The sequence below is a fragment of the Centropristis striata genome, chromosome 20, assembly GCF_030273125.1.
Source record: "Centropristis striata isolate RG_2023a ecotype Rhode Island chromosome 20, C.striata_1.0, whole genome shotgun sequence".
NCBI lineage: Eukaryota > Metazoa > Chordata > Actinopteri > Perciformes > Serranidae > Centropristis > Centropristis striata.
Window position 1 is genome coordinate 11,680,576 of NC_081536.1, and position 18,182 is coordinate 11,698,757.

At 37.9% G+C, this 18,182-nt stretch overlaps 3 protein-coding genes across 5 annotated transcripts; all 3 read right to left on the reverse strand.

Annotated features, from left to right (window-relative positions):
* Positions 1–1,049: 1,049 nt before the first annotated feature.
* On the reverse strand, positions 1,050–6,382 carry LOC131993549 (neuropeptide Y receptor type 1-like). The gene is made up of 2 exons (XM_059359507.1): positions 6,258–6,382; positions 1,050–3,388 (listed from the first exon to the last, which is right to left on the reverse strand). Exon 2 carries the CDS (start codon positions 3,316–3,318, stop codon positions 1,972–1,974), a length of 1,347 nt encoding a protein of 448 aa, XP_059215490.1. The 5' UTR covers positions 3,319–3,388; positions 6,258–6,382; the 3' UTR covers positions 1,050–1,971.
* A 373-nt stretch (positions 6,383–6,755) lies between these two features.
* On the reverse strand, positions 6,756–9,705 carry si:ch73-288o11.4 (beta-microseminoprotein). The gene is made up of 4 exons (XM_059359961.1): positions 9,694–9,705; positions 8,521–8,626; positions 8,131–8,236; positions 6,756–6,876 (listed from the first exon to the last, which is right to left on the reverse strand). The coding sequence occupies exons 1-4, from the start codon at positions 9,703–9,705 to the stop codon at positions 6,756–6,758; spliced, it is 345 nt and encodes a 114-aa protein (XP_059215944.1).
* On the reverse strand, positions 9,558–17,916 carry samd8 (sterile alpha motif domain containing 8). 3 transcript variants are annotated; one of them, XM_059359700.1, is made up of 6 exons: positions 17,690–17,916; positions 12,988–13,614; positions 12,795–12,890; positions 12,124–12,241; positions 11,785–11,935; positions 9,558–11,005 (listed from the first exon to the last, which is right to left on the reverse strand). In XM_059359700.1, exons 2-6 carry the CDS (start codon positions 13,608–13,610, stop codon positions 10,701–10,703), a joined length of 1,293 nt encoding a protein of 430 aa, XP_059215683.1. In that variant the 5' UTR covers positions 13,611–13,614; positions 17,690–17,916; the 3' UTR covers positions 9,558–10,700. The 3 variants fall into 3 exon arrangements, with proteins under 3 accessions (XP_059215683.1, XP_059215685.1, XP_059215684.1); XM_059359702.1 differs by lacking the exon at positions 17,690–17,916 and adding an exon at positions 17,205–17,523; XM_059359701.1 differs by lacking the exon at positions 17,690–17,916 and adding an exon at positions 14,647–14,703.
* Between the last annotated feature and the right edge of the window lie 266 nt (positions 17,917–18,182).

Sequence of the window (18,182 nt, forward strand, 5' to 3'; positions counted from 1 at the left end):
GATTTTGTTGCTGTTGTTTTTAAATAAAAGGCCACATGGAGGACACAACACGGAGCACTTACTCAAAATGTTCATCTCCCATTTTCAACTTAGGCCACTGTAAATACGAATTAAAACTCCATTATCCATTCTTTATAATTAATAAACCTATTTGTTAAGTCAATTAACAAAACTGGCTACTTTGCAACCTTTTAAAAAGTCTAAATGCATAATCAAAAAGTTATTATTGACAAAGAAACTATCATCTATAATATAATTTCACATTTTTAAAATATTATCTGGGTTGATTATAGTTTCTTTTTTTAAAAGTCTGATAACGTGATCCCAATTTAATATAGGGTGCTACAAGCTGTTGTCCGAGTATCTCAGTTTCTTCCCTGACTGACACTGAGCAAGCCCAGGCAGATAGTGTCCTGGATTTAGGTCAAACTTGTTGAACATGGTATCACACATATATTTTCAGGTTACTTTTTCAAATTCTTTGGTGTCCGGCTGAAATTCATGTCTTAAAAATGTCATTGTCTTTGCAGACACAGACTGGCTTAGACTGGTCACTCAATATACAACAGACAATCTAATAGGTTGAATAGCTACAATTTTGGGGGAGACAAAGTTTATCCAATCTCGAAAGCATTCATTAATTCTAATTCGTCTTGTGTTTTTTTATTTCATATTGTTAATAAAGAGAAGAGAATAAGGCATACGCTTGTAGTTACGAAATGTGTATTATTGCTATAAAAACACAGCATATAGCACTAATTTGATTATTAAACCAGGCATGTACATGAATACATTGGCCTACAGTATAACATGTATGCACATTCATAAGCAAGTATTTGAATTAAATAGATACACAATGGTATGTAATCCTTATTGGATATACAATATACAGGTCTGAAGTGTCATTAAAGATTATTTGGGAGTGCATCTTCATAACCAATCCATCTATTTCCGAAATGGTACACAATGTATTATATCCATTAACAGCCAAGTGTAAAACATTTTATGTTATTCTATATTTATTTAGTTAATCAAAAGCAAATGTATACTTTACTAATGTTATAAAGTGTTACATTTTACCTATTTAAGTCACATTAATCACAAAAATTACACTTCATGTTTTTCTTAGATGTATGACTTCACACATCAGTGTCACAGCACAAATGTCATAAATACAATAAAAAAGTAAGAAAATGTTAGAAATACAACAGCAGCACTACAAAAATCAAATACAGCCCCAAATCCTTTTGTAAAAGCCCTCAATCTTTTAGGTTTTTTCACTTCCTCTCAGTCTCTCTGACTGGAATGGAAATTAAATGGAACAAAAGAGAAATTTTGCCTTGTGTATACTAAATTTAGTACAATTGAGTAAATGTTCTTCTTTTGGCCAACATTGTTGGGATTCTTGATTTGCGATTAGAGCAGCCCAGATTATTATGGGATATATTCAGATGTAGCAGATTTCTTCAGCCAAACATCCTCAACATTTGTTGTGTTATGGTTTCAGAAGGATGAAGGCCGTCAGAGAACAGATACAAAGAGTATGTAGGCTCTTCAGGGAGATTTTTTTCCCTTGGCAACTATCATGTTTTTCTCAAAGGCTTTACAGATTTAAGGCATTGTATTATCTGCTATAAATGGGGAAAAATCACCCCAGGGGAGCAGCCGCAAATGTATACAATGTCTGGCTTCGCCCCCGCAGTACATAAAACTGTATACAATTAATATGAAGCATCTAATAGGGACACAGCAAAATATTAGTTTGAAATGACACATTCTTTTAAAACTGTTTTTTAAACGTCAACACACTTTTTACTGCTACTGCAGAAAAAGATAAACCAACATTGTACAGCACACTTCACTGTAAACCACTGACAAAACGACTGTACTGTCCTTAAAGTAGGAACAAACAGCAGAAGTTAGTCCTAAAACTGTACAGTTTATGACTATATCTGACTACAGCAGTATTCATCAAGTTGTAATATCAACAGAGTTGCTCCTGCAGTTGAGCGGCGCAGAGGATCGGGACATTTCTATGTGCACAGTGGACATGGGGAAGCGCTCACACTCATCCTCCAGTCGGCTGCAGCGACAGTGCAGGATCACCTCTCTGACCTCCTGCCGAAAATTTGAGTTGAGGAAGCCGTAGATGATGGGGTTGATGCAGGTGGAGGACATGGCCAGCAGGTGGCAGAGGGAGAATAGCAGGTTGTGGTGGCAGATAGGCAGAGCCTCTTGGTTCCAGTCTGACACCACGTTGAAGATGGTGAGCGGCAGCCAGCAAAGAGCAAAGGCTGTTATGAGGGCGACCAGCATGATGTTGATCCGGCGGCTGTGGGTCATGCGCTGGTTCTCTGGGGTCCTTGCGCGGTCCAGCATGTCTTTGCGCTTGCGAAGTCGCACAAGAACTCTAACATAACAGAGGAAAACCAACAAAAGTGGACCACAGTACTGGAACAGCAGGAGCCATGTGGTGTAAGCAAGCCTGTGTTGCTGGGATGGCCAGTGCTCCAGGCAGGCCTCAATATGTGGAGAGGTGGGGACGTAAGAAAAGAGGGTGCGGTATGAATTTGGAAGCACAGATGAGTTTTTGTATGTGTAGGAAACAGGTGGAGGTGAAGATGCATTGAGATAAACCTGAGGAGACGCTTGGGGGAGGAATACATTAGTATAGGGTTCACTTGTGAGGAGCTGAAAGATCAAGAAAGGTGAGGAGGTGAAGCAGGCCAGGATCCAAATGACAAAAACCACCATGTAGGCCTGAGGAATGCTCGGTTTCCAGCCAGAGGGGTTAATGATGAGCTGATGTCTTTCCAGAGCGATGAACACCAGAGACAGCACAGAAACTGTCACAGACACACACTGGATGAACGGTACAAGCCGGCATAGCAGTGACCCAAACACCCAATGGTCCATTAGCGTGTAAATGACAGTGAAGGGGAGGCAGAAGACACACACCATGATGTCAGAGAATGACAGGTTGCAGATGAAAATGCCGGTGACATTGACTTTTTCTCTGCGACGGGCGATTATGCAGATGAGGCCGATGTTCCCCACCAACCCCAGAACCATTGTTATGCTGTACCACACCACGAGACATGCCGTCAGGATAGGAGACATATGGCACTGCTCATCATTGCCGAGGACAGCGAGGTCTGAGAGGAGCTGGGACTTATTCCCCAACCACTCCTGCACTGACTCGTATGGGGTTCTGCCCTCCTCCCATGGTAGGGAATGCGGAGAGGTGGAGCTGTTGAATGGCAGAGGCAGAGCTGTCGTTGACGGAGAAGATTGGCTCTCGTTAACACTCAAGGACATCTCACCAGGACTTCAGTGTCACCAGCCCGCAGGATCAAACTGTCCATCCCAGCCCTCTTAAAACATGTATCTGAGAAAAGACAGAAAAAAATCACTTGCAAAACAATCACTCTTTTAGGCCCTGTGGCTGAGGAGGAATCAAGCCTTGGAAAGATGCTACGTGTGAGGACTTTTTCCTATTTAAGTCAAAGTGAGATTAGGTTCAAGAATGCATTGTTGTTTACATGCTCTAAGTTCTATCTTTAGCTGTGCTCGTGCCACGGCTGTTGGGATGACAATGAGAATTTGTCTCAACAGCTGTTTCATAGATTGTCATTAATTGTACAGTATTACTTACTCTTGGCTCCCAATGGAAGATTTTTTTTTTACTTTGCTGATTTAATTTCAATGTGTGCAAAACTTTTGATATGACCAAATACCTGTAAAACTAAAACTAATGACATACCCATCAGCCTCAGCTGTACTTTGATTGTTGCTAATTACTAGCAAATGTTAGCTTACTAACTGATGCTTACAACCTTAACTAAGATGTGAAACAAAACACATTACAGCCTGAAGAAGCTACTTACATGGCTTTACGTAAACATGTTCTTGTAATAACACAAATTAGAATTCTGAACCTGAAAAGCACAATATGTTCCCTGAAACTTTTTATGCTGTTTTTAATGGGGTTTGGTCAATGGTCAAGCCACAGTCCATGGCTCATGAGTCATTAATGATGACTAATGGCTGAAAGTCATCGACCACTGAGCACATTGCAATTTAAAAGCCCACTGTCTTAGTCCTCATTTGTGGTTCCAGTCTGGTGGTTGATTAACGCCTATTTTTGAGGGTTAGCTCTCATATAACAGGTGTGTATTTAAAAGACTCTGACATCACCAATGTAGCTGCAGGAAAAAGCTGTTGAGTAGGTGAGGATGGGCTGTTAATGGGCTCAAAAGTGCTAAAAAAAAAATTAATATATAACATGGAAACAAATAAGTCGATAAAAGAAAGTATAAACAACAACGATATCATCGTCCATCACAATGTTTTACTGTGGACAACCTTATATGCCAGTTTGGTCGACATCGCCCATAGTGATGTGAGGTAATTGTTATACTTAGCAATACTGCAGTTGCACAGAGTAGTTTCAGTTCTTAGTCTTAGCAATCTTTCTTCTCTCTTCTTCTTTGCTCATCTTAAGATCTTGACTTGTCATTTCCCCTCCCACAAATGAACCCTCCAGTCAGGTTTCAAGACTGAACATAATAGCTTAATGACAATAAAATTGCTATGCACACGGTTGAGCAGAGACTTCTATTTTTCAAGTACACAAGAAATGATGTAGTATGTCAAAGTAAAAGGGCATGACATTGTCAGAATCCTAAAAATGGATTCTCGCTCCCTCCCCTGAAACCTCTGCCATGTGCTGTGAAAACCAGCATCGTGAAGAAAATGAGCTTGTCATTTTCCATTAACGGCACACACACACTTAGCTATCAGTCACTTCACACTGCATCATTACTAACCTACTCTGTCAGTGTGTTGAGTGAGCTGCAGGCAGGGTGGCACAGCATTGATCATCCTTTGTTCACAGGGGAAAGACAAGTGTAATGTCACCAGTAACCAGATGTAACAAACAGCTGTAACGGAGTGGAGGAACCATAAACACCAGCAGTGAAAAGGGAGAAGTGTCCCACTATTAGGCAAATAAGAACACTGTGACACTGTAGACTGTAGGGGATTCTGATTGTCTTCTTTCCAGAGAAAAAGCTCTGCAGATAAGGAACACTGTGACCTGCTACCACTCTGTCCATCATATTCTTCCTTTCTGCCTCAATAAAGTGTCCCCCATCTCTGAGAATACAGAGCTCTCTGACAAGGAAATAAGAGACTGGTGGAGGGTGATTTTCCTTGATCCAGACTCACTTTGATACTACTGACCAGTGGTGTTGTATCGTGCAAAAGCGAATTTTCATTGAAACCTACATTGTTGCCAATCTCAAATTCCATCCCCAGTCGCTTTCAATAAATCATTTTGTCACACTGCATGACAATTTCACTTGTTCCTTTCCTCCCAAAGATTCTCTTTTCCAATATCATGCAGAGTGTACCATTTTCTTGGAAGTTTTCTTGTAATTCATTGTTTAAAAAAGAAAAATTGGCTTGGAAACTTCATGAGTTTGACTTAAATGTAAAGGTCCTAGAAGCTGCAACAGGGAGGATTTGCTTGTAATGAGTAAGACAGTAATACTATAAATAGACGTGTGTAAATAAGAATCTCAAGGAGGCAGCTTGCATACATGTTCTTGACAGAGAATCAAAGACCACTCACTGATTAAACTCTATTAATTTAAAATATACATCTTCCAAAAAACACATATTGTGTTAGTATGCTTTAAAAATTCTCTGTTCTTATTGCAGCTTTATACCAGAATATCACACCTCGCTGGAATTTGTGGTTGTGAATTCATTTAGCACACAGCGGGACTATTCAGAATCAATTTTCCTCCCTCCCGCATGTGGGGGAGCAGGATAACAAGCGGTGTAGTGATGCTCAACCTGAGATGATAACCCAAGCCTCATTATTTCTGCTGGGAGTGTCAAGGATTGTGGGTGACACTTCCCAACACATTGTCAATAAAAATAGAGAGTATTTCAACATTAATGTATGCACATATTTTGTCCATTTCTTTTTCCAGTTTTCCTGCTGAAATTGGATGCATTTTCTCTGAAATGCCTTCTACAGACTGCTATTGTTTCATCCAAAGACATTTGCAATGGTTCAACATACAGTATACTTGAATATCTTTGGACACCAAGATGCAAGCTGACAGTGGAGAAACACAGTATTTATTTTACAGTTGATTAACTAAAAAAAAAAGACTGACTTTTTCTGGTAAATATCTTTATTGTACATTATAGATTATTAATGTAAGTAAAATTAGAGCACTCACGTGGTGGGTTGGCTGTCTCTTTGCTGCCGAGATGACAGAGGAAAACGATGCTCTGAACAGGTGTGAATCCACAGAGATGAGAGTTGGAGAAGGAGCTGTACATCACAACCACCAGAACGTTTTTGTCAGAGACAACAGGCGAGGGGAGTACCGCTATTACCGGGCTGTTAGAGCCCTCTGGGTAACAGAAACCCTCTGAGTCCTGAGCTCTGCTGTCACACTGTGGTGGATTTATTCAATTACATGCTGAAAATGACACCTGCTGTAAATGCTCTTCCAGAGACATAAAGCAGGCGAGAAGGAACAGAGCTGCAGCTTTTTTTGAAGGGTTTATCATCATCATTGTCAGTTAAATTTAAAACATGAAAAGCAGGACAAGGTGAATAAGTCTGTGTTTATTGGTAATTTATTGTATGTATACACCATATATTAGAAAGACCGACAACCATTTTGGACTTCAGGTGTCCTTAACCATGTAGAGGTCCCTTTGCAGTGTGTTCAGAGAGGGTTACACTCCTTTGTCTTGTCTGACTTCATCACAACCTTGGCAGAGCAGGCCTCTTTATCTACCAACAGCTCACACTCCGCAGGAATGTCTACTGTATCTGCATCAGGGATACTGAGAGAAAAAAGAATGAATTTGAATCAAGTTCAAAAGGAAACAAAGGGTTTTGCATAAAAATTGGGACTGTGGTCAAATTATTGGGTTAGGAGGCGGGTCAGAAAATTGGGAGGAATGTTTTTCTTTTGGCTCAAAGAAGAAGGGGTGTCAAAATTGTCAAATTAAGCCTGAAATATTACTTCCTTCCTTCCAAGAAAAAAAAAGTTTGAGCTATTCAAATATCAAGTATAGCATATTATGTCCATAATAGGGCAAACCAATACAACAAGAGACATAACTTTCTTTATGTTACTTTCTTTAGGTTACTTTATTTTAACATACAGGTTCATCTCAATAAATTAGAATATCATAGAAAAGTTTATTTATGTCAGCAATTCAATTGAAAAAGTGGAAATAACACATTATATAGATCCATTACACACAGAATGAAACATGTCATTTCGTAATTTGTTTAATTTCTTTTAATTATAATGATTATGGCTTACATTTAATGGAGACCAGCATCTCAAAAAAATGTAAATATTACAAAAGACCAATTTAAAAAAGCATGTTTAATATGGAAATGCCGGCCCCTGAAAAGTATGTCCATTTATATGCACTCAATACTTGGTTGGGGCTATTTGGCTTGAACTACCGGAAATGGACTTTTCCATGATATTCTAATTTATTGAGATGCACCTGTATATAGTACATGTCTTTTAAAAGATCTGGCAAAGAAGTCCACCAGCTGGGAGTAAGTGGGACTGTACCAAGGAGCTAATTTTTGTTTAATTTGTGGTCTGATAAATAATTAATTAATCAATGCAGCCATCACAATGATAGGCAAACAGCTGTTGCAGTGCTGCATAAAACAAAAAAAATCTCACTCTTCATTTTCATATTTGAACGTAATTTTCTTTTTCAAATGTAGACTATTTATGGACATGGGCATCTTTCTTCTGTATTTTATTATTCAATTCAATTTTTGCAAGAGATGGATCATGAGGGATGCACTTTGCCATTTGCAGAGGACAGCAATCCTGTCTCTGTATATTAGATTTTCATTTTCTCGCTAGCAAGATCAATATTTCAATTTGGTGAATCATATAATAAACTTAGGCTACATCTTTATTTGAATGACAGGTTTAATTATAGCAGACATATTAACGATATAAGCTTCAGTCCCCTCTCCCTGCACCAATAGCTTAAGTACAGTTCCATAGAGCAGATTGTTTGAAAAATAGGTAATAAATCAAAGCATGAAAATCTTACTCGGTGCAACAGCTCATGCCTTCTTGTGAACAAGAGCATGACATGCAGTCTCTCCCTTTCCATTCAGAGCCAAAGTCGTGCTGCTTTCCATCCTTGTCCACACACCCTGCATGTAAGGAAATAAAACCACAGTTCAGAGAAGCTGTTGGGACACATATCAAACTGTGATAAATTTGTGGCAGCGACTTTGTGTGTGTATCGATGTGTGCATAGGTGTGGTTTCGATACGTTTCGAATCAGCTGGCAGGTGTTAAGCAAACCCACAACAGCTGGAAGATGCATTCAACCGGAACACTGAAGGATTAAATGCTAATAAATCAAACATCTGTCAGAGAGAACTTTCCACTCCGCCAGATCATTATTCTTCCATTTGTAACCACGTTAACTTACCTTTTGGAGGGTTATTCAGATCTTTCAGCACTAACTCCTCTAGAGTGCAATCAGAGTGACACAGGACCACCAATCCCAGCAGGCAAACAAACACATGGAGAGAAGCCTGAAACAGTAAAGAAAAGACATCTGTAAACAAGGTGCATGTGTAATAGTCTCTGCAGTGTATTTATAGTTATCTATCACCCTTTTAAGATCTTACATCTAAAGTAAAAGGGCAACTTCTATTCATACCACTTTTATCTCACATGAACCACAACCAATCATTTCATGTGAAAGAGACTAAAGAAGTGTTTTTCTCTCAATGTCTATAGGTTTTATCATTTATTTGAATGAATGTTTAAGATGATTTGTCTTCATTCCAAATGCAGTATTACAAAAATGAACACTTTTTTTCATCTTCTAGCTGCTTAAAGCACAAATTTATCCAACAGGAGTGACCAAAGATTCATTATATGGCACAAGGACACCATGACAATGGACCAAAAGACACCTATATCTGTATATTTCAATGCAAAATACTCCGTGTAACAATAAGTTATATAATTGTGCAATTCTGCAGAAGGTAGATTTGTCAATTCATCGTCAATATAGGTATATCATGACAGCCCTATTATCTACACTTATGCAGCATTTTTTTTCATAAAAAGAAAAATAACTAATTGAACAGTGAAAAGTGTAAAGTACGTACCATCCTCAAATGTGATGTGACCCGGTCAACAAGAAGCCGATCTGTATTAGAACTCTCTAACAGAGGCTTTATATTAAGGTGTGCACTCCTCCATATCTTTAATGATAATATTTGAATAGTGATTGTTATCAGATATTTGCTTTAAGGTGGGGAAGAGAAGCAGATGTGTAAGATATTAAAGCCACACCTCACTGAGTCATGACCATTTTACCTTTTTTTTTTCTAACAAACTCACAAGAAAACAGAATTTCTAATCATATGTATAATTAATTTTATTCAACCAGTGCAAAAAGGAACAAAAAGCAGCAAAGGAAATGGTCAGTCTGAAATATAAAACAAAAACTGCATTGCTTATCTGTAAACTTTTATTGCTGAGCCAAAAGGCAGAGATAGATTACTTGCATTGCAAATAAAGCGACAAATTGTAAACAATTATTAAAGAGACATACTTTGGATCAACAATGATGTAGTAAACAATATACTTTTATATCCATAACGCCAGTCTTTGTACTGTGCAACAGAGGAAAACTCTGGACAATAAAGCTTTAACAAAATTCATCCTCATACATTTCTATACTCATTACATAATTCAAAATCTTTAAAAAAACAAAATGAAACACAGCACCAAATTAGAAAAAAGAAATAATTATTCTAAGGGCTGATTGGCAAATTGAACATTACAATAAATGTTCAGATATTTGGTTTAACTGTGAATGTAGGAAGCTCCACTATCCCAACTGTGACATCAAATATACGACAAAGCTGTAGAGTTCAATGTATAAAGTGTCAATGACAAAAACAAACAATGACTGAAACATATCTCTTTCAGAAGAGAACAGGAACTGTTTTTTCCTGTTGCTCATCAAAAGAAACAATTGCTCCTTTGGTAGAAGTTACCAAACAGGTGTCAAATCTCTTTGCAGCAAAACAACATGTAAACTGTGACCATGACAACTCCAGAGAAAGTGACGACTACAGTATCAACCTGCACCACAGCTGTGTGAAACCTCTAAAGTTCTCCTGCAGATGTGGAGTGAGACTAAACATGCAAACCACCAGTGAATCTTAAATAAAACCAAAGTGGAACATGAACGATAAAAGTGATTAATCAAAGGCACATAAATCTGAAAGAAAGTTATCCGTACCTGCAGTTGTTCGGCGCCATAATAAACCACATTTCTTTGTTTTACTTGGCTGCACTGTGCAATAAAATTTAAAGGAATTGTTCAAAATTTTAGGAAATACACTTTTTTGCATTATTATCTAACGTTTGGCAAGAAACTAAATTAGCATATTTCCAAAATGTAAAACTATTCCTTAAAGCATTGGATTAGTTGACAAAATAAAAATCGTACATTTATACGGATAGGGGAAAAACTTGCACATGACAAACTCATAACCGTCCAAAGACAAGAAGCAGCATCTCAAGTAAAAAGTTCCTCATCCAGAGTCCATGCACTTTGCAGCTGCTTATCTCTGAAAGCACACTCTATCCAATCAGAGTTTTCATGAAGGCAGGTTTGTCGAAGGGCCAGTGATACTGGTTGGGGACAGGTCCGTTCACATTGCACTCAAAGAAGGAGAACATAGGGAACCAAATGCGAGCCCTCCGGCTGTGCTGATAGGCACGGGTGTTGGCTAACGTGTGGTAGTAGAGGAAGAGGCGGGTGGTGATGTAGAAGGCGATGAACACGTCGATGGAGTAGTGCTCATGAGCCGCCAGGATGAAGAAAATCCCAAACAGGTTTAACACCCAGGAGATGGTGTGAATCATATTCCAGGTTCGTGGAGTGTCTGCAATTGAAAGGAATCATAAAAGGAAAGTGATATATTTGGAAGATGAATGCCATCGCTGTAATGAAAAAAACTTTTCTGCTGTAAATACTGACCTGCACAGTGAAATTGCATTAATTCATGTTTGAAAGTAGTCCCCAAAACTACTGTCCAGCATATTCAACAGGATTGTGCAAGTTAACACTCCACAAGAGCTAGCTCAAAGTTCAGTTCACACAGATTAACAGAACTAGTTCTTGTTCATTTCATTTTTCTTTAATGAGCTATTCTATTATTTGGCTGCCAACCAGTAACTGATTTCACAGATATTTCACAAAACTGGTCCAATGATTCAACTAAATGTGTTGTTTCAAATTCATTGCCAATGTGCCTGAAGGTACTGTTTGTTTTGAGTCCATTCTGCTACAGCTGCCGCTGTAACTACTACTTATGCACCAAATGTGAAACAATCTGTAGTAATAAATGTGTAATTTACTCTTGTTTGATCATTATTTGCAAAAACATCAGTGCCCAGCTGTTTATGGAATAATGGAGCCTTTTAAAAATGAAATTATACATTTGTGACCAACTTTTAAAAATGTCTTCAATACTGAACCAATGGGTTTGGGGCTGAGAGCTACAGATGGGGAGGGAAGTCAGAAACTATAAAGAAAGGTACTAAAACATTGGTTTTGATCTTTCATTGGATTGACAACATAGAATAATATCAGCATTGTCCTTTAAAAAAAGGGCACACATATATTCTGTAGTTGATAAATAAAATAAGTGTTGACACTCACATTCAGTCACAAAAAAGTTGAGCAACGTGATGACAACAGTGTGTCCACTGAACATGTAGTCTCCACACGTTTGGACGCCAGTCAGAGTCATCCCAAATCCACTCCAGATCAGTAGCGCCCTCTCTATCTTCCCCCAGGCGTCACCATATGTCTGAGGAACAAAAGACACCAGTAATCAGTCATGCTGTGAATCACAGTGGCAGCTGTTCATCACTTATCACAGTGAGAATGCTGAGTCAAGAATAAACTGTAACCCTGCCAATAGCAACCACAATTTCTGGCAAATCCACAATTAAAAAAATTATCTAATCTGCACATAATCTTATAAGCACTTCCCACCTTGCTGGCACACTTTAGGTGCTGACCAGGCACGGAGAGCGAGGTGACAAACATGGTGCAACAACGAAGCAAAAACACAGTTCCCATCAAGGAACACAGCCGTCTGAAGAGAATTGACCTGAAATAGAGACAAAGATTCACAATTCAACTTTATTTGTATAGCTTTAGCCTGTATTTATTTATCTATTGTTATTACTTTTCATTTTTCTTTTTCGCCTCCCTTTATATTACTATATATTTTATTTTATTGTATTTATTTCTCTTCTTTAAATGTATGTACCTATTTATCTTCACCTACTAATTAATTATTTAGGTTTTTTATTTATTTAATGATATTATCGTTATTATATTTTTATTATTAATTTATTTTCTTTCCCTCTTTGTTTATGGGGGGTGTCTTTGTTTTTCTGGTTCTTTGTTCTAATGAACCGGAAAAAAATGTGAATAACAGCTGTGGGATAACTTTGTATCTTATATTGATGCTTATCAAATGCTGATGTCCAATAAAACATTTTTTTTTAAATAACATAAATATATATAATAAATAATAATATAAATAATAAATAATAATATAACTAATAAATAAATATCTATTTTTTAAAGTTTATTTGTATAGCTTTGCACATGATTATTATAACATAGTGTATCAGTGATGGAGAACGGTGCACTACCTGTGTTTGTGGAGGAGCAGGATCAACAGAAACATGTAGCACAGGATGAGGCCACAGGCTTCGGCCATTGCAAAAGCCCAAGGGATTCTGGGAACACTGTCAGAGTACAAAAACATGTGTATCAGCGTGCAGATAAGATATGAGTGAGGGGACATGAACTATGGAGTCTGCTCCACACACACTGGATACACACCTGTCCAGGAATATGTCAGGCAGCGGTGGGTACGTCCTCATGTCCGGGACACGCTCATGCACGATGACCATGACAAAAGATGTGAATCCAAACACGAGAAAGACATACACACAACTCATGATCGTCTTCCACACCTCTGGGTCCAACCTGCCAGCCAGCTGTTGCCTGCACCTCCCGTTAGAGTGCGTATGACACAACGCAGCTCCTGAACTGTATCCAGATCTGTCACCGCTCCTCAACCTCAGCTCAGTCCCATTACACAAACGATCACCTCCATTATACCTCCTGTCAGCTCCATCACAGCTCCACTCAGCCCCTGCGGCACCGGCGGAGAGGCCAGCAGGGAGACTCTGTGTAGACTGGAGACCCAGCTCCTCCAGCTGAGCCCGGTTCTGTCTCTGGAGCCGGCGAAGAGCTATGGTTAGCCGCTTGATGTCTCCCAGCACAGTGAGGCCCAGCGGAGGCCCCCGCAGGTCGGCCTCAGTCAGAGCCAGCAGGCTGAGGCCGTCCAGGCGGTGCTGGGTGCAAAGTAACTCCACATACTCCCCGAAACCTTCTTCCTGCAGCCACTGGGCCACGTGCTTACAGCTCCAGGCGCTCACACTGTCCTCTGATGCGGCCATGCCACTGCAGGTACAGACATGAACAGTGTTAAGTCACGTAGAGCCTGACCAAGATGAAATTAACCTCTGATAATTGAGTACCACTTCTCTGTCCACTGTGTTTTTACCTCTTGATTTAATTACTATCAGTCCTGTTGTTTGAATGCAAAACAGCCTGAAACTCAACCTGTGACATCACATGCCTATTCAATTTACACACTGTTGATAAGAACCAGTTTTAATACTGTAAAATGAGCCAGGGCTATAATTAACTTTTGTTTTAAATTATTGATCATTCTCCAGATTATTCTTCTAATTAATTAACAGGTTGTTTGTTAGAAAATAAGAGTCAAAATTATATTTGACACATATGATATAATAAAGATTTAAAGAGGTCACCTTGGACTTTAAGATACTGGGATTGACATCATTATTTTATGACATTTTTTTCCAAGAAAATAACCAGCAGATTAACTGGAAATGAAAATAATCATTAGTTGAAGTACTACTCTTGGTGACCATTGTGACATTTTTCACAATTTTATGACATTTCATACACTTAAAAAACATTTTTTTGTTGCCATAACACACAACAAAGCAAAGCAGCAAATTATAATATTTAGGAGCTAAAACGAGCTAAAACCACAAACAAATGCACTTAAAACACTGCTTAAAACAATTCAGAAATTATTAAGATTGACTTATTGTTTCAGCACTATAACACAGTAATGAATATAACCTGTATGCGTGCAGAATAAATGTTACACTGTGACTGATCAGGATGCAGTTTGTTCTTGTTGAGCTCTTACTCGACGTGACCCGGGACCACACACTGCTGGCTGCTTCGTGCCATTACATCATCTGTGTTATTATCTGTACAGCAGAGCGGCGGCTTAAAGTTTACAGTAAATATGCACACTGACATCCGGATCAGCATGAAGCAGGTCTATGATTTAAAGTATGTCTCAAACAAACAGGAATTCAAACCTGAGTGTGAACATCCTGCCAGTTCCATAAGTTTAACTGTGTAATAAAAAAAAAGCAGTGAGTCACTGACCATCCACAAAGCAAGCAGGTTGAGTAAGTTCCTCTCCCACACACAGACTCAGGTCCTGATGAAACACTCTTCTTTGCTCTGGCCTTTTTCTCATTTTTGCCCTTTGAACCCCTGATAAGCTCACCACAGAGCTGCTCCCCCGTCCTCCCAACTGATACAAAGGTCTGCAAAGCTCAACTGCAACACGACTGTTAACTGCTGTAGGTGAGTGATAGTCCACATGCTGACTGGACAGCAGATACAGACTGAAAATTACCCAAGTCAGCAGCATTCAGTTATCAGCACTGATGGAGAAACCTTTTTGAATTTTGACATATAATACCACGCAGAAAAAATAATAGTCCTGTATTGCAAATGTTACTTCAGTTTAAGTATGTAAGTATAATGAAGAAATATACTTAAAGCATTAAAAGTAAAAGTACTCAGTGCAGAAACTTAAAATCATTTAAGTACATTTGGATAATTGAGGGAAAAAAGCAGCAACTCCTCATAGTGAGAACTGCAGTTTTTGCATGAAAGTAAATTACATTTTTGCCAACTAATCATTTAATTGATTCATATTTAACAGCTTATAACAATACATTTTACTCAAAATCTTAAGTTGTAGGGTAATTCAAGTGAAGTAAAGTACAAGTACAATTTCTTTTACTATTATGATGACTTAAAACAGAAGTCTCATACATAAAGGAGATAGTATTTTCACAGCTGGTTAGTATTTTAACAGTTACAGTCATTATGTGAGTAGAACTACAGACTCTTTGTGATCTGGAAACAACTTTAATTTAGGGCTGCAACTAATTGATAGTCTGGTCTGTAAAATAACAGAAAATTGTAAAAGATTCTCATCATAATTTCCGTAACCCCATGGTGACAGTTCAAAACCCATAAATATTCAGTCTACTGTGATGCCATTATGAACCATTATATTCAAGAAAAAAATGTACAAATGTAGGCCTACAGTAAGATTGTTTCAGCTTTTCCAATGTTAGAATTTGCTGCCTTTTGTTGTTTTTGTTGATTTTTATATGCATTTTAAAATTTTCCTAGCTAACAGGGATTAGTAGGACTATCAGTGGGAAGTATAAAAACTAAGTAATGTCTTTTTGCAGTTTTTGAGAAAAAGGATGTCCTCAAATGGGGACATTTATTTTATTGGATAACACAATATTGTGAGAGTATAAAAGTGGTTATTTCAATAACTTTAAATTACTTTTGCAACACATCTAAAAGTCCACGGATTTGTCCATCATTTTGTAATAATGTGTAAACCGTTCTTGCTCCATACTACTTACTTACTCCATAATTAGGAACATCCTTTTTGTTTTTTTATTGAAATTGTAACACTATGACATCATCTTACAGCTTAAACACCATATTGAAGTCTTAGATGTTAAGGTATGAGTTCAGTTTTTATCAAAAGTAACATGAATGTATTAGGTTTGTCTCATCACTCCTACATTAATATAGAAGGAGAGTCAATTTGATTTTTCATCACACCTTTAAGGACAACACATTATTGATGGATACATAGCATTTAATAAACAGCTGAATTTTCACCTTTTCCCAAGTCAAACTCAAGTACTTCTCAAGCACTTCAGGATAGATTTTTAAGCTTTTCCAGCACCTTACAGTCATGGTAAATTACATATTTGCATACAGTACATACAGTTGACTGATTATTTCACTTCTTCATTGCATTTAATTTGGGCGACAGATTAAAAAACAACAAAGCTTCAAGTTTCAAAATGTGTCGCCTGTTTGTAAATAGCCTTGACTCCTCCATGTCCTAAATTTCAAGTAGTTTCAACCAGTTTATTAAAAATCCAAACACTTTTTTTAACCTCCTGTGACCCTGCGTCCTCACATGTGGACATTTCATTTGAGGTTTTCAGGACCTTATACTTAATTCTGCTTAACTCTAACATACAGTACAGTACATACTCTAGAAAAAGCACAATACATCAATCAGTGTACAAATCAGATGGTTGCATCTTGGAAAAAGTCAATCAAAAGACAAACGTGGACCAGGTACAAAAGCTGATCAGATTTTATGCTTAAAACTTGCTTACTTGTGCTTAATAATGTTTGTAGTTTGATATTGAGAATGAATAGACTTTTACTATCGTTCTTCCAAAGAGAGGATGTAAATGTAAGGAAATAAAAAGTTTTATACACTGGTCAATTAATTGTGTTATATAGTAAAATTAACCTTTTTTTTCAAAAACTACTTCCTATTCAAAGACAACGCTTAGTTTTTGTACTTATCAGGTCCTACAAATCCAAAATATCCAGGAGAAACTAACAATACATACCAAATGAAAGCTTGGGTCTCAGCAGGTTAAACCTTGAAAACACCACATTGTGTTTTTGAGGATTTTCAGCACCTGTATAAGCCCTGTCGATTTTGTCAACAACCTCCCAAAGATCATCACACCTATTAAAGTCTGTCGTGTAAGATCATGCAATGGCTGACTGCCAGCGAGGGCTCCATACAGGACAACAGCTATACAGCTGATCAATATTAAATATTTACACGTGTGAAACCTAAAGCAACTCACCTGTGTAGCTGCTACTCCGTTCCCTCAGAGAGAAATAAGTTATTTTTAACTGGCCTCTAGATTTTACTGGCAACATCCTGCGGCTTCTCTGCCCGAGGCTTTACTTGGGGATTCATAAGTGCCATGTCAGCTTGTTTGGCTGGCTTACAGTGAGTCACAGTGAGCAGTGACACACAGTTGTGAGGGAGAAAGCCCTTCAGTGTGTGTGAGAGAGAGTCACAATTTGACAAAGGGCTCATAGTCTGTTCACCACAGCACCACAAAACAACAGCACACTGCTACATTTCAGCACCAGATCTACTCTGAGCCATTAAATCACATTTTTATGGTGTTTAGAAAAAGTTTAAGCACTGTTTTCTTCTAATAAACACAATAAAGTAGAAGGATTCATGTTTACAAGAGAAAAACAAGTCACAGGAAGTACATTGAGTAGTTTAAAAAACTTACTTTAAAAGGTTATATTAAACAGTAATTGCCACTCTTACCATAAATCACTGTCACTGTGCAGGCAGAGGATTTAGATGAGCTGTCTGACTGGAGTATTTCATGGCCAACATGCTTCGGACAACTAGGCAACACCAAACAGGAAGAGACAATAACAAACAATATTAGTGAAGAGGAGCTGGTGGGCTGCTGCAGGGCTGCTTATACAAGAACACTGACATCTGCTGGCCATGTTTGGGTGAAACTAGGATCAGTTTACAGGTTATGTTTCTCCAAATGAATTTATATTTCAGTGATCTTTTTGTTTTAAAATTGTGATTATTAATGAAAAAACTAAACAGTAGTGTCTCTATGGGTACAATATTAACAGGAACGGGTAAAACCATAAAAAAAAAAAATAATAGTAGTGGTGGTAGTAGTAGAAGTAGTGGTGGTAGTAGTAGTAGTAGTAGTAGTAGTAATAATAATAATAATAATAATAATAACAAATATATTCAAATAAAAAAAGATATGTTTTAAAAAGATATATTTCAT